Source organism: Daucus carota, chromosome 3, assembly GCF_001625215.2.
Source record: "Daucus carota subsp. sativus chromosome 3, DH1 v3.0, whole genome shotgun sequence".
NCBI lineage: Eukaryota > Viridiplantae > Streptophyta > Magnoliopsida > Apiales > Apiaceae > Daucus > Daucus carota.
Genome location: NC_030383.2, coordinates 6617320 through 6640938, shown reverse-complemented (window position 1 = coordinate 6640938; position 23619 = coordinate 6617320). Strand labels below are relative to the sequence as shown.

Here is a 23619-nt window from a genome sequence, read left to right as displayed (position 1 = left end):
ACAAGCTAACATTTGAAATCATATGAACTCAAATTAATGTTCACTTTTATTATGAGCATAATACATTTTTCATCCACAAAATCAGAAAATTGTTTCAATAAATTATTTTTTTATTGCATTTCTTTCTCAAAATCTTTGCATAATTAATTTTAATTAAAAACTCATCTCTATAACCATGCGTAGCGGGCAAAAAATCCTCAAAAAATCCTAGTTAGATATAGTCTGTCATTATGTATAGATACTTGTATAGAGACTGATAATATTAATTCGTCACCACCATGAATATCCGAATTTTAGCTGCCCTTTATCCCATCTACAAATGTTTACATAAGTGACAACAAAGTATTGTTAGCTTGTCGCACTTTTTTTTGCTGAAAAGTAAGAACACGTCAATTCACCAAAAGCAATAAATTAGAATTAGTTTCATCACAAAACCAGATGAAAGGTGAAAATCTTGAGCTGATGCCAAAAAGTGAGTTTAGAAGAGGTGCCCACGCTGCAGATTGGATTCCTGTTTATTCAGATAACAACGGCATTAATTCAACAACCTGGTAGTTTGACACGCAGAATTCATTATTTATTACAGCTTAGTATCGAAGTTTAATCTGATCCCCTAAACTTGGAATATGCAATGACGTTATGTATATATAAGAAACACAAACACCAAAACATCATTCACACTTCCATATATATATCTTCATCATTAGTTTCTCCACCAGAACATCTCTGCAACACTTCTACGACATCCATGAAATAACACTTTATCAGGTTTCACCTACTGCTGGGATTTCCTTTGGTTCTGTGGCCACAGACTCTGATGGAGCATCTTCTACAGGCTTAGCATCACCTCCAATAGCTTCGGTAGCTTCAGTTGTTCCACTTGCAGTTGACCCATCTGTCACCGGCACTGTCTGCTTGATGGTTCCAACTTTAACATACTTGCTCATGAACTTATATTCCCAATCTTGCAAGGCCTCAAGCTCAAATACACCAAGACCAGTAAGATCTGAAGTCAGATCTTTGTCCTCAAATGACATCTTCGCAAGAGCTCTGCTTGCATCCTTTCCGGCAAATAGTGCATATGGCCCGCCAGGTCCATAAAACATCCTAAATGCTCATATAGGTTCAGTATACCAATTAATAAGACGTATGAGATATGTATATTGTATCGCATCAAATGTAAACAAATACGAATTTATCAGCAATAGCTTGTTAAGGTGTGTTGTTTTTTGATATCATCACAAAATGTATGATCTACATGCTCTATAAGTCAATATCTTGTGTTTTTTTCTTTTAAGGGGAAACCTGGGGGAAGGAGATAGTTGTGATATAGCAATCTTCTTGACAAATATATATTTTCGTAAACAACAATTTTGTTAGCTCATTGTCGAACACTACTATTCCATTTAAGGCTATTAGTCAAGACAAATGTCAAGGTTCTATTTTAGATACACAAGCAAGCTCATTCAGACATTCACAATACATATCACATATAAACTTATCAACCAATTCCTCTCAAAACACATATCTACTTCCCAAAAAAAACACCTTTACAAATCCACCAACAACATTCTACAAGCCAATCAAAATTGACATAATCGAACTAATTCATTATAAACCAACACACAATTTCACAAATCAAGCTCAAAAATCTGAAATTAAATTAAATCAACATATCAAGACACCTCAAATCAATCATACTAACATGATTCATATAATAACAATCAAATTCACACACACGAGGGGTGGGGGAGGGAGGGGGGGGGGAGAGAGAGAGAGAGGGAGAGGGAGAGGGAGAGAGAGAGGGAGAGGGAGAGGGAGAGGGAGAGGGAGAGGGAGAGAGAGAGAGAGAGAGAGAGAGAGAGAGAGAGAGAGAGAGAGAGAGAGAGAAGGGGGAGGGGAGGGAGAAAGATGTATACCTGCTCTGAGAGACATCATAGATCTGACCTTTAATAGCCATAAGCAGAGGCTTTTTAGGATCAGTCCCATCATAAGTTTTCAACTCCTCCTCGGTAATCTCGCCGAGCTGAACCGGCGGGGGAAGAGGCTGCGCATCTTCATCAGCATCTCTATTTCTCTTATACTGAGCCTGAGGAGACGGTCCAAACAGCTCCGAAACGACGTAGTACAAGGCAAGTCCTATAGCCACAACCGTGAAAAAAGTCGCCGGAGATAGACCGGTGTAAACCGTAATAGACTCTTTGAGCGTCTCCCATAACTCAATCGCCATTGATCAATTAGCTAGGGTTTCAAAGTGTGTAAGTATAGATTATAGATACACAATTGAAGAGCTGCTGCTTATCCGCTACCTACTCGCCTTGTTGTTGCTCTATAATTTAGGCGTCTTGTCTTCTCTCTTCGTCCGGCTTTGACTCCCTCATTAAAAATGCACCTACCTAAATTTTTGAGAATATTATATACTCCCTACATCCTTTTTTATGTGTCCATTTTGGAAAAAAAAATACATACTAAGGATTAATTGATTGTATGAACTTTTTCATTAAATACCTCTAATTAATATCTTGAAAATGGTGGAATACCTCTACTTTATGTCTGGAAAACATGAATTCAACCAAGTTTTAAATAAGTCAAGCCTTGAAAATTGAAATTATGGAGATATATTTGAAAAACTATCATTAAATTAGTTTTGAAAGTATAAATAGACAGATAAATAGGGATAAATTTTTACTTCCAAAGTGACAGATAAATAGGGACGGAAGGAGTATTAATTAATTTTAAATTACCATACAAATCGTTTTCATAATTGCTGAATACACTTCACTTTTACTTTGTGCAGTTCACAGAGATTACAAATATGTCCTTCCTAAGGTTTTGTGCAGCTGGTATACGGAATTAAATTTAGCCCTAGTTTTTTGTGCGAGTGAACAGGATAGATGAATGCAATAAACACATTCATGCGCCAACTAAGTAATATATTTATTTATTTATTTCGATCAATATATTATGTAAGTGTCTACTAATATTTTATCAATATATGTTGATTTATTTTTTTATTATTTTTTGTTTAAACATTACTTATTCATTCTCAACTTTAATTTAAATAACTTAAAATTTTGAGGTTATATTAGATGATATTTAATATTTTTATATTATAACTTTAAACTGGCCTAGAACCTTTAATATGTATTAAGAATTTAGAAAGATAATTTAAATATATATATATATAATATTTATTCATATAATTTTATTTGACTATATATATAATTTTATTACTAAAATATGTGATTTTAAATATAATTGGGAAATCTACAAAACTACCTAACTTTTCTTTTATTGTTTTCAAAAATACTACCTTCCAGAATTATTTTTAAAAATACCTTTTCATAAAATTTATTTTTCAAAAATACAGTTTGCAACTTTTGGAACCTCATTTGCAACTACAGGCGGCGCCAGCCGTGTTGCAACCTGATTTCCAGTTGGAACTGGAAATAAGGTCGAAAATGAGGTCGAAAATGAGGTCGAAAATGACATTTGAAAACTGGAACTCGAAATCAGGATTTGTAATTGCATATATGGTTGCATATGGTTGTATTCAGTTGCATATGGTTGCATTCAGTTGATTCTATTGTAATCTAATGGCCCCGCCAGGGGCACACCAAACATCTGTTGTTACTTACAGTTTTCAGTTGCATTTAGTTGCAACTGAGGTTGCAAAAGTTGCAACTGCAGTTGCAACCTCATTTGCAACTTTTGCAACCTCATTTGCAACTATATATAGTTTTCAATTGCATTTAGTTGCAACTGAGGTTGCAAATGAAGTTGCAACTGCAGTTGCAAAAGTTGCAACTGCAGTTGCAACTTCATTTGCAACCTCATTTGCAACTTTTGCAACCTCATTTGCAACTTACAGTTTTCAGTTGAACTAGTTGCAATTGCAGTTGCAACTTTCCATTTTTATTTGCAACTTTTGCAACCTCATTTGCAACTTTTACGGCTGCGCCGCCCAAGGTTGCAAATGAGGTTGCAAAAGTTGCAAATCGTATTTTTGAAAAAAAATTTTATGAAAAGGTATTTTTAAAAACAATGAAAAAGATGGTAGTATTTTTAAAAAACTAATTTTACAGATGGGTATTTTTAAAAAGATCCCAATATAATTTTATTCACTTTTTTGATTTTTGTCGATGTGGAAGTTTTTTTTACTTTGTTCATTCTCATTTAATCAAAACAAGTTAAAATTTTGAAACTTCACTACGAGTCCAGTGGCAAAAAGTCATTATGGCTGTAATTGGCTAAAATCTCAATACATAAAATATTAAAAAGTTAACACTAGTGTTCGATATAAATATTTTAGTCAAATAGAAAATACTTAATTTTTAATATTAAAAAAATAATACTAGCGTTTGATATGATATTTTAGTTAAAATAAAAAATACTTGATATTTTTTATAATATAACCTTTAGATGGTCTAGAATCTTTAATATGTATTAAAATTTAGAAAGATAATTTATATATTTAATATTTATTCATATAATTTTATTTGACTTTATATGTAATTTTATCACTAAAATATTTGACTTTATATATAATTCCATCCATCTCTTTAAATTTTTATAGACATGTTTATTTTATTTTTTACTTTGTTCATTCTCATTTAATCAAAACAATTTAAAATTTTAAAACTATACTGTCAGAGCCTGATAATTGGGATGGACTAAAATCTGAATAACATAAAATTTTAAAAAGTTAACAGTTTCTTACTCTATATATATTTTATAATTTTTCTCTGAAGAGAATATATGTTTTCGAGTTAAAATCTAAGCATCTTAAAAGTTACAAAAAGTAAGAAAGTGTTTGAAGTGTGAGTGCTAACAAATGCTACAAATATACACGTACGCGTGATATCATTACCTGAGAGTCACAAACGTATTTATTAGGGTTGAATACAATTAATAAGTTAAGGGTTATACGTGATATCATTACCTGAGAGTCACAAACGTATTTATTAGGGTTGAATACAATTAATAAGTTAAGGGTTATATTTGGAATCTCTGTAATTTCTAAGAAGCACAAAGTAAAAGTGAAGTGTATTTAGCAATACCCATCGTTTTTTATTAGAGAATCTTTATTTTCTTTTTTATTTGGGTGTTTTGAGTAATAATATAACCGTTTTACTATTTTAATTGATTTTCAGCAAGAATATTTGACTTTTTCTTTGTAAGTTGAAGCTGTAACTTACTTTTCTAGTACATACAGGGTGGGTGAGGTGCAATCTGATCAAACTTAAAGCATTGTTTGGTTTTTAATGAAAGTATTTAATCTTTGTGAGTGAAAATTTATTTATAAATAAGAAATGGTTTTTATGTTACGTATTCAAATTTTTTGATACTTATAAATTATCAGATATAAAAGTAAATAATTATCTAAAAATTTAGATGATTATTCTAAAAAGAATTGATTATCTAAACTGGTTTTGTCTGAAAGTTTAGTAACCCCAATGATTATTATCTAAATTTGAAAAATTATACTCATATAGTTTTTGGTTTAAATTTTGATATTTTAAAAAAGTTATTACAAATTATAATTTATGACTTTTAGAAATTTTTATATATACTCCACTTTTAAAAGATATAGAAGACATATTCAAAAATCTAAAGTAGTAATGTTAATTCTGTTCACAAGAAAAATTTATCATCATTTATCAAAAAAAATCAGGAGATCATTATAATCAGCACAACTCTGTTGGCGAATCCTTTTCACCAACACCCGTTGTAGGAGCAAACACTCTACATGGATGCTTCTTGGAAACTTCCGGTTCGGTTATATACTTAACTACAGAATCATTGATCTCTCTAAGAACAAGGGTCCGCTTCAAATAATGTCAAACTGATTGAAGTTGAATGACAAGGATGCAACCTCCCTAGCAACTTCAAGCAGTTTGATCTCTGCTGTTAGCTCATTCATTGATGACGCGCACTGTTAGAAAGCTTAAGGCTGATGCCTGGTTTATATCTTGCAAAACCAATATTCATGTGTTACCCTTACTCCACATTTGTGTACTTACTGGCCGATTTGCTGATCTTTTTTTCTGCTTCTTTTATAGTATAAGTGGCTAGAGATCCGAGGTTTGCAAAAACCAGACAACGGACTTGTTCCTGTCTCCAAGAAGGCGTAGACAGCTCGCTGCCAAGATGAGTTGGACAGAATTTATTGCAATCCCGATTAAGAATTGATCAAGAAGTGTGTTCATGTGATCAGCTACTTCCGTTTTTATTTCCACAAATAGACAAAATTACTAGTATCCACCATACACAATATTATGTATAAAGCATAATATCTGCAGTTAATTAAACACATGTTACTTCAGATATTAGAAATAAATAAATAAATAAACAAATAAGCTCCAAAATTTACTCTATAGGCCACTGTAGATGTTCCACAATCGACATCTAGTGATTTAAACTAATATTAAACAGTAGAATTTGGAATTTGTTTACTATTTTTCTATTTAATTTGTACCTCTTGTAATTACCTTTAAGAAACATGCTTACCAACTGCAATCTCTCATTCTTTACATGAAAATTCATATATGATAACTATACGTTTCTTTGAATATATATGTTCAGACTTAAAAATAACTCTTGAACTACCAAGATCCAAGTCCTTGATCATATTCACAGCTTTCACCTCTACAATTCTCCTTCTAACAGTTACTGATTTTCCCAACTCCCATCTTAAAGCACAAGTCTTACTATCAAAATATTTACAATATCTCTCATCGTAACAAGGATTTAAAAAAATCGAGTGAGATGGAGAAATTTATTTGATAAACACTTACATCGTAACAAGGACAACCGAAGAATCTTCAGTAACCTGAGCAAGAAATGGTTAAGAAAAGGTTACGGTGAGTAACAAGATATATTTCAAACAAGCATCTTCTAGTACAAATCTTCAATTACTCCGTCAATACCTGTAAAGATCAAATTTATCTAGTCGCCCGAACTATCTCAATCTTAATCTTAACGACTTATACCAATATACAACAATATTATTTAGATGAGAGGCCATATATAATCAGCCGTAACTTGTGTAGCTAAAGTGCTTAGAATGGCTCCCATTATTTGAGAAATTAAGATACTAGCCTCAGATACTATTAGGTGGATCTTGCACTAGTGTTCTATGGGCTTTGTGGAACATTTTCTTTTGAGGGTGTTGTATCTTCTTTTTGTTATCGTTCATCTATAAACATTTAGCAGTACTATTCAAGCACTCTCCTGGAGTCCTGGTCCTGTGTTTAAACATATTTGGACAGTTAAATGTCAACACATTGAATTTTCTGGTGAAACTTCTTACATCAGGTATAAAACATGACCCAAATTAGATTTTTTTTTTTTTTTTGGTTGCTAAATAACTGAATAACAATTTTGGAGATCAATATAAATGCAAATCTATTCACATATATTCTCTACCTTTATATTTATCAGCAATGGCTCCTATCCATAATCTGTCTCTGTCGTTATAAGCAAAACTGATGCTTGAAGCAACCAGAAGAAAACCCTTAGACTGCTCCTCAAAGAGCACAGGTTGCACCAGAAGAGAGCGAGTCCCAGCTGGGAGAATCTTCCACAGTTCAGAGTCTGAAGAACGGGAAATTATACAAATTCAATATAATTCATCATGGTTGGCACAAAAAATAATAAAATAAAATGATCACGATACAGAAATCTAAGAATTAAGGATATACAAGCATCATTTTGACTAGAAAAAACCCATTCTTTGACGTTTTATGACTGTTGTAAGGTAGAATTAAAAAATAATAATAATTATATATTTCTCACCAATGGTGAGGCTTCAAACAAAAATCTAACACATCAACAAGACCATTAATATTATCTTTAGTTAGCCCATTTTGGTCGCATGATTGTAAGATATGCACACCTGACTCTATTTGCACTACGGAATTAATGAGCCAGCAACATAGCGTAAATTATACGTTTACAAGTCTCGATATTAATCCCTAGCATTTTTGTCTAGTGGATATCCCTCTTTTCTTAATAAGAAGTCTGAGGGATCATTTCCTTTGCAAAGGCACAGATGAGGGAGTATATAAATTCTTGCAATTGAATTGCAATTTGCAAGAAAAGGTCTTGATATTAGAAATTACTAACAGTAATCACATATGGAACAAAACTTAAGAATATGTTTTATAAGCAACTATTATACTTTTTGGTTGATTGCTTGGACAATTGAATTGTTCTATAGCATTGGGCAAGAACAAATCACAGACTCCTTTTCCTTTCTGTTTAAAAAGTGCAATTGCATTACTGTTGATTTTATATATAATTTTTGATTACATTATGTAAATAGGGTCATGTTCCTCTTAGAACCCTTAGTCTAAGAACCCTTGGAACCTTCGACTATTAATAAGGATTCTGCAACAGAACTACACATGCAAAAAGTGTCGTATTTATATATTATATTTTAAAATTACTTTTGTACACACACAACGATGCAAAAAACATGTATTTAGATTTAGATCCTAAAAATCTATTTAAAATTTAGGGTTCTGCAGCAGAACCTCAGTAGCTCTATGGTTCTATTTTAAAAATTGGTTCTCTCTTGAGCGCGACCCGTAAATATGTGTCATGATTAGGGTATACAAAAGGTTCTGTGATTATGGTCAGAAATTGTTGCCACAGTCCAAGACAGGGAAAAACTACAGCATACCTGTGCTCTGCGGAAAATAAAGAGTATCCTTCAAATTAGAGAGACCAAATTGTTCAATTTGTTTCTCAAACCAATCAAGTGCATTACTTTTCGGGATATTTTCAGGTGTATTCCAGTAGCCACGCACACAGAATGCACCTTGAACTGAGATAAGCTAGAAAATCAAAAATTAATTATTGAAGAGTATCCATTAATACAAATATATATAATCTATACTAGTTTGTTATAGAATTATCAATAATTAAGCAAATATAAGTAACAATCATAATCTTCTTAGATCCAATCAAGTTTTATGAAACCTGGCACTTACCACTGATACAGTGTTTGTATTGCGCAATAGAATATATGTTCCCCAAGCCAAATCTTCCTTTATGCTATCTGAAATATCTCGTGACATTAAAAAGACTTGCTCAGAACCATCAGGAAGAATTGCTTCATCCACTTGAGAAGCACCCTGCATAATGTTTTACTGTACTTAGCAGGTATTAACCTTGCCTAAATGTCTAATTAGCAATCGACACAGAATGATTATCTTAACATACTTACAATATCATGCCTGCACACTGAACTCTTTTATAATAATTATTACTGGCACAGAACTCAGAAGTTGTCTAGTCTACCAACATGCATATGAGAAGCTCTAACGAAGACGGTAGATTTTGAACTCTAATTTTCGGGGTAAAGGCCTACGGTCTCTGATGCTAACACATAATGTCACTGCAATCAAAGTCCTAAATAATTGATTGGACATGTATATTTGAATAAACTGGAATGTCATATAGCTTGACACCTTCGACTGTTCTGCAGTTAAACCAAGAAAAAGATAGTTCTCCGAAAGGTTCACCAATATATAAACTCAGTACCACAGTGGTAACATGAAGAATTTCCGTCCTTTATTTATACTGAAGCACACGCCTATATATAGACACATAATCCACAGCATAAGCAAAGTAGGAGAAAAGAATTACCTTCAAAAATTTGCCAAGAAAAGGCACAAAAACCGAAAAAGCAGCCAATGAAATCCCCAAAGCTTCAGTTCTCTACACAGTAAACACAACCCCTATCAACAACAATCATCATAACACAAATATAATCAAACAGAATCATCTTAAAGAGAGGTTTTGTTGTATATATACTCACAAGCTGGGAAGGCGTGATGTAATTTGAGTCAGAACCCACAAAATGGTTCAACATTAGAAGTGAACCAAAAGCATATCCAATCCATTTGGGCAAGTTTGATTCATCCAATCCAGGAATCCCTGCAATATATAAAAACACAGACACACACACAGTGAAGTTACAGTTATATACCTAAATATGTGTATAATGAGAAAGAATTAGTAAGTACCTAGTGTGAAGCGAAGAACAGAGAGATTTAATTGTTGCTGTTGGTCTTGAGAGTCATTGGTGCAATAGATTCTTGAGTTTCTCAACTTGGATGAGTGTGTATATTTATGAGTGGAAGATGTGTAAGTATTGTGGGAGCTGCTAATGTGGAGAGGGAGATTTGAGAGAACTGACAAGTGAGTGGCCGAGGAGATGCTCATTCTTGATCGAACCCGGCAGCGTCTCTAGTTTATAGAGTAGTTGCAAACTCAAGCCAGCATCGATCCAAATGAGTCCACCCAACACCCAAGTGTTTCTGTATTCGAGTTTGAGGTTGCTATCGGATCCAACAGAGATAGCTTGCAGGTTACAGTATTGAAATATTGAATTGAGTTCGAATTTAATTTTTTATTTTAAGTCGGTTTCTCGTCGATTGATTCCTTTTCAGATTAATAAGCTAAACGGTTGGATTAAAATGACCATAAGACCATTTGGTAGATGTGTTATGTTTGAATTATTTATATTATAATAATTTATGAGTTATTAAAAATACAATAATTAAATTTATAAATATAAATAAATAAATTATGAAAATGTATTTTAACAATTTTTGATTTTAGACTGGTTTTTAATTTATTTTTAAATTTAAGTTGACTTCTAACTCAGAGATTTAAATCAAAAATACTTGAAAATTATTACTGATGTGCTTCATAAATCGATAGAAAATTAGAAAATAATTATTAATCAGATATATAAAATCAGTATAATATTCTATTTGTGAATTTTAATTTAATAAGTAAATTATATAATATTAATTTTAATTGTAATTTAATAATTAAATTATATAATATTAATATGACGAATAAAAATTAATAACATACATATTTGTTACCACCCCAAATTTTAACTCTGACTAAACGAATATATCTGTACTAAATAGAAATTTAGATGCATAACTTTATTCAAACTGAAAATATATTATAAAAATATTTTTTTGAAGAGATAAAATATTATTTTTATATACACATATTTTCTCTCTGATTTTTTATTCGAAAAAAACCGAGAGAAAACTGAGATGGCTCGTAAACTAAAAAACAGAACATAACATAACAAAATTACAAAACTGAGATGGGCATCGATTGTGTGACTGTGCGTGTGTGTGTGTGGGGACTGTGAATTGTGATTCTGTGAACTTGTGAAGTGGAAACCCAAGAACAAAGAGTTTATGCAATGAAATTGAGGTAACTTCTCAACTCAATACATACAATGTCTCTATTTTCAGTTTGTAGATACCTTTCCACAACTTCCCTTAAAATCACTAATCCTATCTTCCCCAAAAATTTGAGCCCATCTTCATCTGCACACATTTACTGGACCCATTTACAGAAAGATGTTCCTAACATTGAAAGAACCCTTGATAGAGTCAAGATTAAATTAGACCCTTTATGCTTAATTTCTGTTTTACAGATTTCTGCTGATTTTAATCAGCCTTTGTTGGGTCTCAGATTCTTTATCTGGGCTGGTCTTCAGCCTAGTTATGGTCATAGTTTGTATATGTATAATAAAGCTTGTAACTTGCTGAGAATTGATCGAAACCCGGAGATTATTTATGATGTGGTGCATGCTTATTGGACTGAGAGGTGTTCTGTGACTGTTAAGACTTTTAAGGTTGTTTTGTGTTTGTGTAAGGAGGCGAGGCTTGCGAATGAGGGGTTATGGGTGTTGAGGAGAATGAAGGAGTTTGGTTGTGGGGTGAATACGGTGGCGTATAATGTTGTGATTAGGTCGTTTTGTTATGTGGGGAATGTGGAGGAGGCGGTGAGGTTGGTGAGGGAGATGGGGTCAACTGGGAATTTTCCTGATATGATAACGTATGGTGCGATAGTTAAGTGTTATGTGGATGGGGGTAGGTTGGATGAGGCGTTTGGGTTGTTTAGGGGTATGAAGGCGCATGGGTGTGTGCCTAACACGGTGTTGTATTCGATTCTTATTGATGGAGTTTGTAGGTTTGGAAGTTTTGAAAAGGCGCTGGAGTTGTTGTGTGAGATGGAGAATGGTGGGAAGAGTTGTAGACCGAATGCTGTTACTTATACTGCAGTAATTCAGAGTCTTTGTGAGGGCGGTAGGTCGGTGACAGCATTGAGTGTTCTCGACCGAATGAAAGCATCTGGTTGTTCACCTAATAAAATTACTTTGAGAACTTTGATTAATGGCCTTTGTGTGGAAGGGAATGTGGATGATGCTTATAAGCTGATTGAACGAGTTGTGGAAGTGGGTGATCTTTCTGTTGGCGAGTGCTATAGCTCCCTCGTTGTGTGTTTGTTGTGGGTTGGAAAATTCGAGGAGGCTGAGAAGGTTTTTAGGATATTGTTAGTAGGTGGAGTGAATCCCGATGGTTTGGCTTCTAGCCATTTGCTAAGAGGCCTTTGTTTGAAGGGAAGGATTCTGGATGGCTTTCGCTTACACAAAGACATCGAAATATTGGGGAGTGTATCTGGCATAGATTCGGATATATACTCTCTTCTTCTGGCTGGACTTATTGAGAACAACTATTTGGTCGAAGCAGAAAATCTTGCTGGGCTAATGTCCGAGAGAGACATCCAATTGAAGCCTCCTTACCTTGAACATGTAGTTGATTATCTTAAGAGTTCTGGAAAGAGTGAGCTACTTTCACATTTTTATAGGAGTCAGAAGTGATGAGTAGGCCATACTGAATCAATGTCCTGCAGTTCCTGGATCTTAAAAGGTTGTGCTTGATACGACTTATATATTGATCTTTTAATAGCCAGAATAATGTTCTGGTTTCTTTTTTGGAATTGTTTATTGTCATGCACAGAAGTTGAGTGGATGGTTTATAACAATGTTACATTTACCTATATGGATATACATCAGAAGAGGTTCGAGATAAAGATCTTTGAGTTCCTCCAAAATTCACTTCTTTTACGTGACAGCTCCATTTAATATTTTTGGAGTTCGATCACTGAAGTACTTCTTGATGCATGGGGAAAGTCCTTTTTTGTTCGGAAAAACAATGCTATTATACAATTTCAATGGAATAACTTTCAACAACATTCAAGATATAACGAGGCTATCAGTTGAAATCAAGTTCTATCAGTATTAAATTTAGTGAGCTCTGAAGCTTAATATCAGGAACTGTAGAAGTGTAAATTGTAAGGAAAATCTATCAGCATAGCAATATCAGTATGTTGTCTTGATATTTGGGGAAGATTCCAGATATGCCCCAGGTAATGAGGATTTGGGGTGACCTGGAGGTAGAACAGACTTTATGTGTTTTTTTGTTCTGATTTATGCTGTGAGCAATTCTTCTCAGCAGCATTAGCTGTATGCATTGATATACAAAGGTTAGTAAGAAATAATGTACTGCAATGCATGGAATCCTTTGGACTATTGGCTTCTTGAGAGGTTATAATCAACAAATGCGGTTGATGGTTGAAGATTTTGAGAGGTTATAATCAACAAATGCGGTTGATGGTTGACCATCTTCTTACCCTATCTTTGTGATTCAGAAGATTCAGTTAGGTGGCACTAAAAGTGTATAAGATGAGTACCAGCATTTTGCCCCTCACACGCTCTATCTTTAGCTTTGCCAGTATTTTCATCCATATATCTATACACTTCTCCGTTCTGCAGCTTTTCTTACAATCAGCTATCTATAAAACTCTAACTAAGAAGTTTAAGCTTCTCAAGTTCTTAGTATTTCTTTTGTCCACACTTTAGGCTGAATTTTGTTTTTCCTTAAAGTTATGCTCTCTGTAATTTTATACATATTATGTTCTATCATCTATGTTGTATCAAGTTTTTTCAAGGTACTTGGAAGATATGTTAAGGTGAAACCAAGTGGTAACTTTTCTGGACTCACCAAAATATCCTGGGTCCCATGGTCATCAAGTCGTCTGACTAATTGGTAATTCAGGAAGCTGCAGCTGAGTAGTTGACCAGGTTTTTTTTTTCGTTTTTGAAAAAGTTAATAATTGATAATGTGATGTTGGGTAGTGGTGGAAATTGCTGGGTCACTGGGTTTGATATCGTTTGATATCAATCTTGAAATGAAATTTTATTTGGAAGTTTAGCTTATTTATAAATGCGTCATGCGCTTCAGAAGTTCAGATTGTATATTTAGCATTACACAAAAGAAGAGCTGATGTAGAAGTATATCAAAATGCTTAAAAAATGGCTTCTAGATTTCTTTAATATCTTTAGCTTGTTATGAGTTATGAACTTAAAAGATACTGTTGGTATGTTGAGTATGCTTGAGTGTGATGTGTATGAGATATACTAGTTCTATGAGTTAGAGACTTCGATCTGTGTTATACTTGTAGATGGCAAAATTAAAATTACGTTTAGAAGGAAGATAAGCTGAATTACAAGTGCAGGGTAAACTTTAGATTCCATCAGAAGTGTCGCACAAAATGAAATTAAAGATTGATATCCAAAAAAGAAAAGATCCAGAGCTAACCATATATAGTGCCTTTTGTTGCACTTAGTTCACCAAATCTGAGAACATTTAAGCAGTTAAGTTCGGCAACACTAGCCACCAAAGACTCAGGTACAACCACTATCCTCTTTCAGAATAAACTTATAGCCTTTGAACATCTCTATCGCTCACACTATTTCTTGTACATTTTGATTGTTTTAATTAAATTGATCATTTGTACTTTTTGTGGTTATCTTTTACTGCTATAAACAGTGGCTTAACTTTTATCAAGTCACGGGAGTACCTAGGTAAAGAAAAGTACTTTGACAACTCAAAAATTAACACTTGTGAGATCAGCAATTGAAATATCAAACTTCTGGGCTGTTAATTGTTATGGCTCTGTTTGAGAATTAGTGGTTAGCGGTTAGCGGATTGAAACAGATGTTTTGACTAGCTGATTAAAGTAGATGTTTTGACTAGCGGATTGAATTAGCTGTTTGTCTCGTAAAACTGTTTGGTAAATAGCTGATTGATTAGCTTTTTTTGACATAAACCAAAACCTCTAACCCAAAAAGCTCATCAAAGTAGCCTTTTCAAAATTAGTTTTTTGGATCAAAACCTCTATTTTAATCCGCTAACTACCAAACACTAATTTTAACGGATTCTAGTGGTCAAACCTCTAAAACACCTCAAACCTCTAATTTTGCCCCAAAACTCTGACTTACAAACATGGCCTATATAAAACTTCTGAGGAATAGATATGTTTTGGCATGAACATTCTAAAGTTAGAAATGTGATACAACAATGTGATGACCTGTTGCTTATTGCATAACCTTAATCAGAAATTGCATTCCCAACATAGAAGAGACTAATACACGTGATGATAATGAAGTTGCTAAAACAGTCCAATCATATAATTTTTTCGAGAACAGATTCTTGAAAACTGAAGGCAATGCTACTCATAAAAATGCTATTGTTTTTCTTGGCCTTCAGCTAAGTTGTATATTTGCACCTTGATCTATATTTGCTTTCAGGACATGTACTCACTATTTTGGTTCATAACTAGTGATATAGACCTTGAATATCGAACAATATCTTGCGTGTCTGTTGACTGCTGAAGTGAATGTCTGGACTCCCGAGAGAAATCAACTTCATTTGATACATTGGATTGCAGTTCAGAAGCTTTACGATTTCAGGTATGAATTTTGAATATTACAGATAACCTATGTTGCATTTCACACTTAATTACTGACGAGGCAGTATCCTTATCTTTAGGTTCCAATGGCAGTGGTCGGTCCTGGACTGAGTACCTGGAAGCAAATTACGCAAGGATGCCCCTGACATCTTTGAGACCCCTGTTAAGGTTGTCAATAATTAAGACAGCATTGTGATTTTCAGTTGTAGTGTCAGGCAGTGGTCTGTTAAGAATGCCTGCAGAGACTAGAAATTAGTCTGAGATCAAGAACACATCATGTCCTTGCTGTAGTATCTGACGAAACATGCACACGAGTGGCATTATACTCTTGCTGCTTTTTAATTCAGGGCAGATATTCCCAGTGCTGCCAGCCAAAATTTTATCAAATTCAAATTCTTTTTTTATCAGATGTGCAATATTATCAAATTTCTAATTTCAAATAAAGTCCAAACTCTGGAATTTACCTGCATAAACCTTTTATGGCAAATTATTCTAAAAAAATTCTATGAGGCTCCATTACTTGTTGTATCGGTTAAAACTTAAAAGAATAAATGATATTGCTGATTATTAAGACAACAATATTGCTAACGGAACATAAATGTTTAACAATAACGTGTCTTCTGTCTTTGACAACGGCATATCCGTAATAACAAAAGTAAAATCTGTCCAAAACTCATCCAAGAGTTAGAGCAGAAATATCTATCATTCTCAAATAAATTCTTAAATATCTATCATTCTTATTCATGCATGGAATTTTGTCTTCTGCCTTCTGGTATATCGATGCAGAAGAATATTAACACAAACGGAGGGATTTAACATAGACTATTTATCTAATGTCTGTTGCTAAATCAAACAATCGATCCCTCCTTTATTCACATTCATCAATTTTCTTCATCTGTTTCTTCATTTCTTCATTCTCTGTCACCTTCTCTTATGGAGCTCCTCGTGTCCTACCTGCACCATTCTCAGGTTGTCAGCATAAATTATTCGCGAATGCGTGATTTTTTATTTATTTTTATGTTAATTAGAATCAAATTGTTGCATGCATGAATGCAGATGGGAGAGAGATCAGAAATGCGGTTGATACCAGAAGGATTGCAGCTGAAATTCATTTGAGCAATAGCACAGCCCCCTCCCCTGAAGCCGCGTCGACTAAATTGATATTAGCAGCAAAGAGAACACATCGGAGATGCCCCGCTGATGGCTTCAATTATTATGATGGTGGCTGGAATGTCTCCGATTCTCATTACTTGTATGTGAGTCACCTTTCTTCTGAGTCTGTTTTTTTTTTTTTGCACATAAATTATGAAATTTCCTCATTTGCAGAAATTTTTTCTGGTTTCGAATAAATATTGGTTTGTATCTGCAATTAATTAGTTCTTGGCAGGCTAATGTGAATGAAGTGAATTAGTTACGTTAATGTGCAAATGCGTGAAGATATTGTATTGTTCACGTTATTTTTGCTGCCTGTAATTTGATCTGTTTTGATAATTTGTTACAAATTTCATTTTACTTTTTGCAATTGCACAATTTAATTCCTCTTCAGCTGTATGTTGATTCAATGAATTAAATCAGTTCCCTCTTGATTGCAGTCGGTTGCTTTCTCAGCAGCTCCACCCCTGCTAGCTGGTATAATATGGTTCATACTATTTGGGCTATGGCTCCTCGGCATGATCATCCGTTTTTGCTGCTGCTGTTGCTGCAGCTGTTGCCGTCCCAGAAGGCAGCGTAATATTGACCATAACCGGACTGCCTACACGATCACCTTTTCTTTACTCCTACTTTTTACACTTGCTTGCATGTACGTACCTTACCCTTTCCCCAATTCGTGTTGATCATGTATAAAATTTCTTAAACGCATTGTTACCTAGGTACGTTTTGTTCTAGTCTGGCCTTGCCTAGGAATAGGCAGGCAAGGGCAGCTTCCTAGCGTCGCTAATTCTGGAAACACTGCTTAATAATGTGATATGGTACCATTGTTGATTGATTAATGAATCTGTCTTGGAAAATTATGAAATTTTCAGAGTCGGGGGTATTGTGGCTTACGTGGGAGAGGAAAAGCTGGAGAGAAGTGTTGTCAAAGTAACATTATATGTTTTGGATCAAGCAGACGTTGCATTTGGTAATCTGAGGAATCTGATCAATAACCTTCTGGCAGCTAAGAAGATAGGGGTGGACCAGCTTGGTTTACCTGCTGAGGTACAGTCTCAAATCGACCAGATCGGAGGAAAGATCAACTATTATGCTGATAAACTCCATACTGTATCCAAGCATAGTACAGTAGATATTTGGATGTTCATGAGACCCATGTAATAATATTCATTATTGGCATCTTCTTTCTTGAATACATGTCTTGATATCGTAACTTACACATATTCTTTGTTCTGCAGAAGGCGCACCCTAATTAGCGTTGCCATTGGACTGCTTGCACTGATATTACTTGGCTTTTGTAAGTCCACTATATACAATACTCGTGATTCTTAGTTTTTCATTTAGTTATAACATTGTTATTGCTTAATGGTCCGTTTGGGAACCTGGATTCCATTTGAAATTTTGAATTTGAACAAATAACCTATTTGGGAATATGGATTTGGATTTCAATCCAGAACATTCAGATATTAGCATAAACATAAAAATCTGAAATGACAACTCAAATCCTGTCAATTGAAATGAAATGCACATTTCTAAACGCCCTCTAATATTGATCTTGTGTTGACAATGATTGCAGTTATTGCTGCTTTTGGCCTGAAGTTTCTTATATACTGGTACGATCCGAATGATTGATTACACGAATTCCAGTCAGTTAGATGCATGAGTTCAGTTAACTCTTGTGTGTTATGTTTGCAGCTTAGTGATCATCGGTTGGATTGTTGTCACGGCAGCATTTATATTAACAGCCATGTTTCTACTTATTCACAAGTAAGTTCTGTTAGGAAAACAGTTTCTGTATAGAGGTTGTGATAATAGAAACAATGTAGTTCATATATTGTCATACTAATAAGCCTTTTTCTGTCCAACTTGACATATGAATACAATCAGTGTTGTTGCGGACTCTTGTGTTGCCCTAGATGACTGGCTTCAGAATCCGATGGCAGATTCAGCCATCGAAAACATAATTCCAAGACTGGATAACGAGACTTCCCAGAAGATCTACTCGACTACTAGAAAAGTAACTTATGGAGTTGTCAATGTTATTAATAGTGACATTATCAATGTCACCAATGTAAACATGCCGCCAAGTGCTGGACCTCTGTACTATAATCAGTCCGGTCCACTCATGCCTCTCCTTTGCAATCCATTACACCCTGATCTTTCTGATCGCAAATGTTTGCCTGGTGAAGTTACCTTTGACGATGCAAGTCAGGCAAGTCTATTATATAATGTACTTTGCATTTCATTCATAGTTAACTTGTACTATTTGGAGCAATTAAGTTATAGTATCATTGTATGCAGGTTTGGAGCAATTTTGTATGTCAAGTATCAGATAAAGGGATTTGCACGACACCAGGGCGGCTGACACCTAACGGCTACAATCAACTACTGGTAACAACAAATATAAGCCAGGTATTGTACGAAGAGGGGCCTTTTCTGATGAGCTTGGTGGACTCGACTTTCGTAATTAATTTGTTTCAGAGCCTGATGGACAACAATTGTCCGGGTTTAAGCAACTACAGCAAAATGACCTATGCTGGACTCCTGGCAGCCTCCATTTTGCTCTTGTTGTCCGTCGTGGCGTGGATTGTTCATGGAGAATATGCCAGGCAGCGTCGACTGGCAACGTAAGAGACTACAAGTTCCCAGCCATGCCATTGAGTGTGCAATTTATGTCATCAACAAAAGTGTTCTTGTAATGTACTTAGTTCTGATATTAGTTCTGATCAACGGCTACAAAATCATTCAGCTGATGAGATTAAAACGACACGGAGGGGTGAGTATAAAATTATGTGTATTCTAAATTCTAATCGAAATTTTGAATTTTCGATCTAAAAAACAAAGAGTTTGTTGTAACCACCTAACTCGCACTAAACCAGAAATATGAAGCCGAGCTTTGGGCGCCAAACTAATAAAGTCGACCAGTCGTTTTCGGGCCATACATTCTTAATGTAAACCGAAGTACATTAAGCAGGCTTTTTAGTTCATGAATCAATTGTATATACATAATGTTTCTGGTTGCCATTTGCCAACAACTGTTTGATGTTTTCTAGCACAGACTGTTATGTCTGACTAGCGTTTGATTTTTGGCATTACCCGGCTGGCACATTGTGAATCACCAGGATATATAAATTTCAAACAATATTTGTGTTTACTAATTTTTTAAAATTATAATAATTGTTGTTTCTTATTCTCTTTGTTGAGCAGAAACCGAACCGAAAATCAAAATCGAATCGACCGCAAAAACCGCACGAAACCGCACCGAATAAAAACCGAACCGAATACAAACCGCACCGAACCGCAATAATATTTATATTAATTTAATTATTTGTTTTATATATTTAAATATAATATATAAATTATATGTATAATAAAATATATAATTAGGTATGTGAGTTTTTGTACGCTGCCCAGTGACTTTATTTGAGCCTGGCTGCTTTTTCTGCTTGTGGAATCCTTCTCTTTGTTGTTTGCTAATTAGTAATTAGCATGTATTGATGGAATTCTTCAATTTGCTGGTTGATCATGTATTGTATAGTGTAGTGTTAGTCTTGGCAGGAGTTAGTAATTTTCACATTTAGCCATTCTCAAGTGCTGGGAAATAGTTCTACTTGGTAGCAAACTACAGCTATATTTATGGAATTCTAAAATGTATCTGAACTCTGAAGCGTTGGACAATTCTGGTAAACTTGTTAAGGCTCCGCCATCTCCCTGATATTCTGGTCTACAATGTAAAACGTCCACGGTTACCAAACCAAACCGCACCATATAAAACTAAAACCGCTTATATTATAAATCGAACCACGCCATTGATATTTAGTTTGGTTTCGATTTTAAATTTTAAAAACCGCACCTACATGGTTCTGGTTGCGATTTTAGGTGTAAACCGCACCAAACCGCATCATGCACATCCCTAGTTTTTACGACGCTTGACTTTTTACGCACATTTTAACGTGTTTTGATCGGACTCTTAAAAATATTACAGTATCTTTAAATTTTCTTTTTTTTAAAATAAAAATAGGTAAGAAATAGTTTCATTCAAAAAAAAAGAAAAAAAATTAAGAAACCGGTCAAAACACATTGAAATGTTTGTAAAAAATCAAACGTCATATAACAAAACAGAGGGAGTAATTGAACTCGATCAATTACGGTTAAAAAACAAACAATCGAAAATAAAGAGAAAAACATACGATTATGTTGATCAACGATGTTTCAGAGTATTCCATTTGAAACGCGCTATTGCAACTTTCCAATGTGGACACTTCTTACTTTTCGTAGAATTTGGTTTGGAGCCAAAGTTGAGGTCGACTAAAGTTCTTCCTTCTCGAACTTCTTTAATCACTCACCGAAGAAACATTACTATCAATCTATGCTAAAGAGATCTTTCTAAAATAGAACTAAATTCTATTCCGATTTCTGACTAGAAAATCAATTAAAAAAATATATTATATTCCTATTAAAATAATCTACTACTTTTGTAATTATTTTAACTTTTGATAAAATTTTGAAATCAGAGCGCTATAATTTGATCGAATAATGTAATTTTATTGTCCGATCGACCATAACGAGATCAATTTACATACAATTCTGTTATTTTTTTTTTTTACTAATACAATTATATTATTAATTCACAGGATGACTGAGTACTGCTCCTTCCCCCTAGATTGTTTAGTTTGGGACGGATTTTTACACTGTATTTTATAATTTTTTATATAAAATATAATTTCACAAATTATTTTAAATTTTTTGAATAAAAATTTAATGTTCAAATATTTATATAAATATTTCATGAATAAATTATCAAATTATATTATATATATCTTAAAATATGTATTAAATAATATAAAATGGGCGACTGAGGAAATAATATTCAAGAGTCAAGATCCCGTGATTAGTGAGCAGTGTTAAGTTTCAACCTTTGCGAACCAAGAAAAGAAGGCATTCCACTATAGAACTTTCTAACTAAACAACCACTTTCTTGCTTAACAACCACGTTAGTACTTAATACTCCTTTCTTTAACGGCTCCCTCTTCCGTGCTTGAAAACGGGGGCGCACAAAGTTTTAAAGAATTACTACGCGATTTTTTAATTTGCGTTTACGTTGACAGGGCACTGTTTATATATTCTGATTATTCTCTAACAATAAATCCACCTCCAATATGTGATTTTGATCATCCATGACTCTTTCCTCTGTTGCTTTTTCATCTTAGTATCTAATGACTATTTTCCTTTAAATATATAAGGGATCAGATTCTTTAATAATTAAGACTCGTTCATCTGAAAAAACATCTGGTTTATTTCGACAATGTTAATATTCATAATTGCACAAGTTCCTGACAGTAGAAAAAGTGTTTTTTTTTTCATTAATAAAAAGAAATATCATCTGATAGAAATTAAGCAAGTACTCTGGATATTTAGACAATATTACATTCAATGTCCCAAAATAGGTATTCTGTCAAAAAAAAGTCTTAAATGAAAAAAAAAAAAACTGTATTTTTACGTAGGAAGCCACAGCCGCTACCTCATGGGCACGTAATAAACATAAAATTTGATAATTTTGTCTTCGTGTAATTGGCTTACATTCGTATGTGTCCCTGGGCACATACTAGACAAACCCAAAAAAACTATCTGCATAAAAAGAAAATACATCATTTATAAACGTTCTTTTTTCTATACAAGTTGTTTGAATTTTTTATACACGCTTTCTCTTCTTCTTTTTTTCACTTTATAAATATTAGTTTATTTATCAAATAATGTGATGACCTATTTTAAAACATGAGGAGTATATAATTAAATTACATACCTCTTTTGCTTTGTTGTCTTCATGGATAGACATGCAAAGATAAGGATCATGATCAAGTGAGTAATATTTAAGTGTGTGTTATTCTAAGTATTTTTAGGATATCTCGTCAATGCCTCTAACTCCCCATAAACGAGGCTATACAGCTCATTTGTAACATTAATAATGTGATTAACAAGTTAAAACCTTTTGTAATCAACAAGTGATAGCATGTCGCCATTGTATTGGCCAAAGATTAACCCAATAACTAAAATACTATATCTTACCAAGATATACACACACTAGTACACTATTGTATCAAGTCCATACAACAAGTTCAAGCCAAGCAAGTGATTTACGCATTGGATACATGTTTATAGACTAAGCAACTAAGCAAGTGCCAATGGATTAGTCTTACAATAGAACCCACTTAGGGGTCGTTTGGTTCAGCGTTTTCAAGTATCAGGTATGGGTTTGGTTCATTCCAAACCCATACCTGATGTTTGGTTGGAAAATTTATTCGTCCAAACCCATACCTCAAACCCCCAAGATATGAGTTTTTGATACCTTAGGGGAGAGGTGGGTATGGAACATGGGTATGAGGAATCAAAATTATTTTTATTTTATATACAATTACATCAAATGTTTGACACAAAATTAAATCAACAACTCAAAATTGGATAAAATAAAATTATAAAATTATTTTTCATCAATAAAAAATAATAATTTAAAAATATTTAAATTCAATATATTATTCATTCCATCACTCAACCAAACACATGATATCAAGAATGATACCTCATTCCCATACCACCTTAACCCGATTCCTCATTCCAACCCCATACCACTCCATGAACCAAACGACCCCATTGCTACATTGCTAATAGAGTGAAGGTATAATATTGTTAATAACAGCCTCCTCGTGTCATGAGACTAAACGAATATTAATAATGTTAATTATGCGTAGAAAAATTTAAATTAATTGAAGACAGGAGCAGACTTTTAGCTTCCAACCAGCACTACTGATTATAGAAGGATCCATTAAA

At 33.8% G+C, this 23619-nt stretch overlaps 4 protein-coding genes across 6 annotated transcripts; 2 read left to right on the top strand and 2 right to left on the bottom strand.

Moving 5' to 3' along the window:
* Positions 1 to 497: 497 nt before the first annotated feature.
* LOC108210438 (membrane steroid-binding protein 1) lies at positions 498 to 2390 on the bottom strand. Its single transcript, XM_017381720.2, has 2 exons — positions 1920 to 2390; positions 498 to 1107 (listed from the first exon to the last, which is right to left on the bottom strand). The coding sequence occupies exons 1-2, from the start codon at positions 2228 to 2230 to the stop codon at positions 765 to 767; spliced, it is 654 nt and encodes a 217-aa protein (XP_017237209.1). The 5' UTR covers positions 2231 to 2390; the 3' UTR covers positions 498 to 764.
* A 3211-nt stretch (positions 2391 to 5601) lies between these two features.
* On the bottom strand, positions 5602 to 10387 carry LOC108211323 (protein COFACTOR ASSEMBLY OF COMPLEX C SUBUNIT B CCB2, chloroplastic). Of its 3 annotated transcripts, none has more exons than XM_017382888.2 (8): positions 10035 to 10387; positions 9827 to 9945; positions 9655 to 9726; positions 8997 to 9140; positions 8687 to 8840; positions 7429 to 7596; positions 6798 to 6832; positions 5602 to 6296 (listed from the first exon to the last, which is right to left on the bottom strand). In XM_017382888.2, exons 1-7 carry the CDS (start codon positions 10231 to 10233, stop codon positions 6825 to 6827), a joined length of 864 nt encoding a protein of 287 aa, XP_017238377.1. In that variant the 5' UTR covers positions 10234 to 10387; the 3' UTR covers positions 5602 to 6296; positions 6798 to 6824. The 3 variants fall into 3 exon arrangements, with proteins under 3 accessions (XP_017238377.1, XP_017238378.1, XP_063946988.1); XM_017382889.2 differs by having other exon boundaries at positions 5602 to 6142; positions 10035 to 10386; XM_064090918.1 differs by lacking the exon at positions 5602 to 6296 and adding an exon at positions 6548 to 6710.
* Positions 10388 to 11150: 763 nt separating this feature from the next.
* LOC108210704 (pentatricopeptide repeat-containing protein At5g47360) lies at positions 11151 to 13420 on the top strand. The gene is made up of 2 exons (XM_017382095.2): positions 11151 to 11253; positions 11480 to 13420. Exon 2 carries the CDS (start codon positions 11567 to 11569, stop codon positions 12707 to 12709), a length of 1143 nt encoding a protein of 380 aa, XP_017237584.1. The 5' UTR covers positions 11151 to 11253; positions 11480 to 11566; the 3' UTR covers positions 12710 to 13420.
* Positions 13421 to 16364: 2944 nt separating this feature from the next.
* On the top strand, positions 16365 to 19637 carry LOC108213620 (uncharacterized). Its single transcript, XM_017385427.2, has 9 exons — positions 16365 to 16611; positions 16699 to 16898; positions 17235 to 17443; positions 17667 to 17951; positions 18033 to 18091; positions 18371 to 18407; positions 18490 to 18561; positions 18682 to 19006; positions 19096 to 19637. The coding sequence occupies exons 1-9, from the start codon at positions 16476 to 16478 to the stop codon at positions 19423 to 19425; spliced, it is 1653 nt and encodes a 550-aa protein (XP_017240916.1). The 5' UTR covers positions 16365 to 16475; the 3' UTR covers positions 19426 to 19637.
* Positions 19638 to 23619: the final 3982 nt, after the last annotated feature.

Coding starts and splice junctions, on each gene's coding strand:
- LOC108213620 (XM_017385427.2), top strand. CDS start 16,476: ATGTCTGTTGCTAAATCAAACAATCGATCCCTCCTTTATTCACATTCA. Junction 16,899..17,234: donor CCGATTCTCATTACTTGTAT/GTGAGTCACCTT, acceptor TCTTGATTGCAG/TCGGTTGCTTTCTCAGCAGC. Junction 17,444..17,666: donor CTTTTTACACTTGCTTGCAT/GTACGTACCTTA, acceptor TGAAATTTTCAG/AGTCGGGGGTATTGTGGCTT.
- LOC108210704 (XM_017382095.2), top strand. CDS start 11,567: ATGTATAATAAAGCTTGTAACTTGCTGAGAATTGATCGAAACCCGGAG.
- LOC108211323 (XM_017382888.2), bottom strand. CDS start 10,233: ATGAGCATCTCCTCGGCCACTCACTTGTCAGTTCTCTCAAATCTCCCT. Junction 9,727..9,826: donor ACATCACGCCTTCCCAGCTT/GTGAGTATATAT, acceptor TTTACTGTGTAG/AGAACTGAAGCTTTGGGGAT. Junction 9,141..9,654: donor TTCTTGGCAAATTTTTGAAG/GTAATTCTTTTC, acceptor AACATTATGCAG/GGTGCTTCTCAAGTGGATGA.
- LOC108210438 (XM_017381720.2), bottom strand. CDS start 2,230: ATGGCGATTGAGTTATGGGAGACGCTCAAAGAGTCTATTACGGTTTAC. Junction 1,108..1,919: donor TATGATGTCTCTCAGAGCAG/GTATACATCTTT, acceptor ATGAGCATTTAG/GATGTTTTATGGACCTGGCG.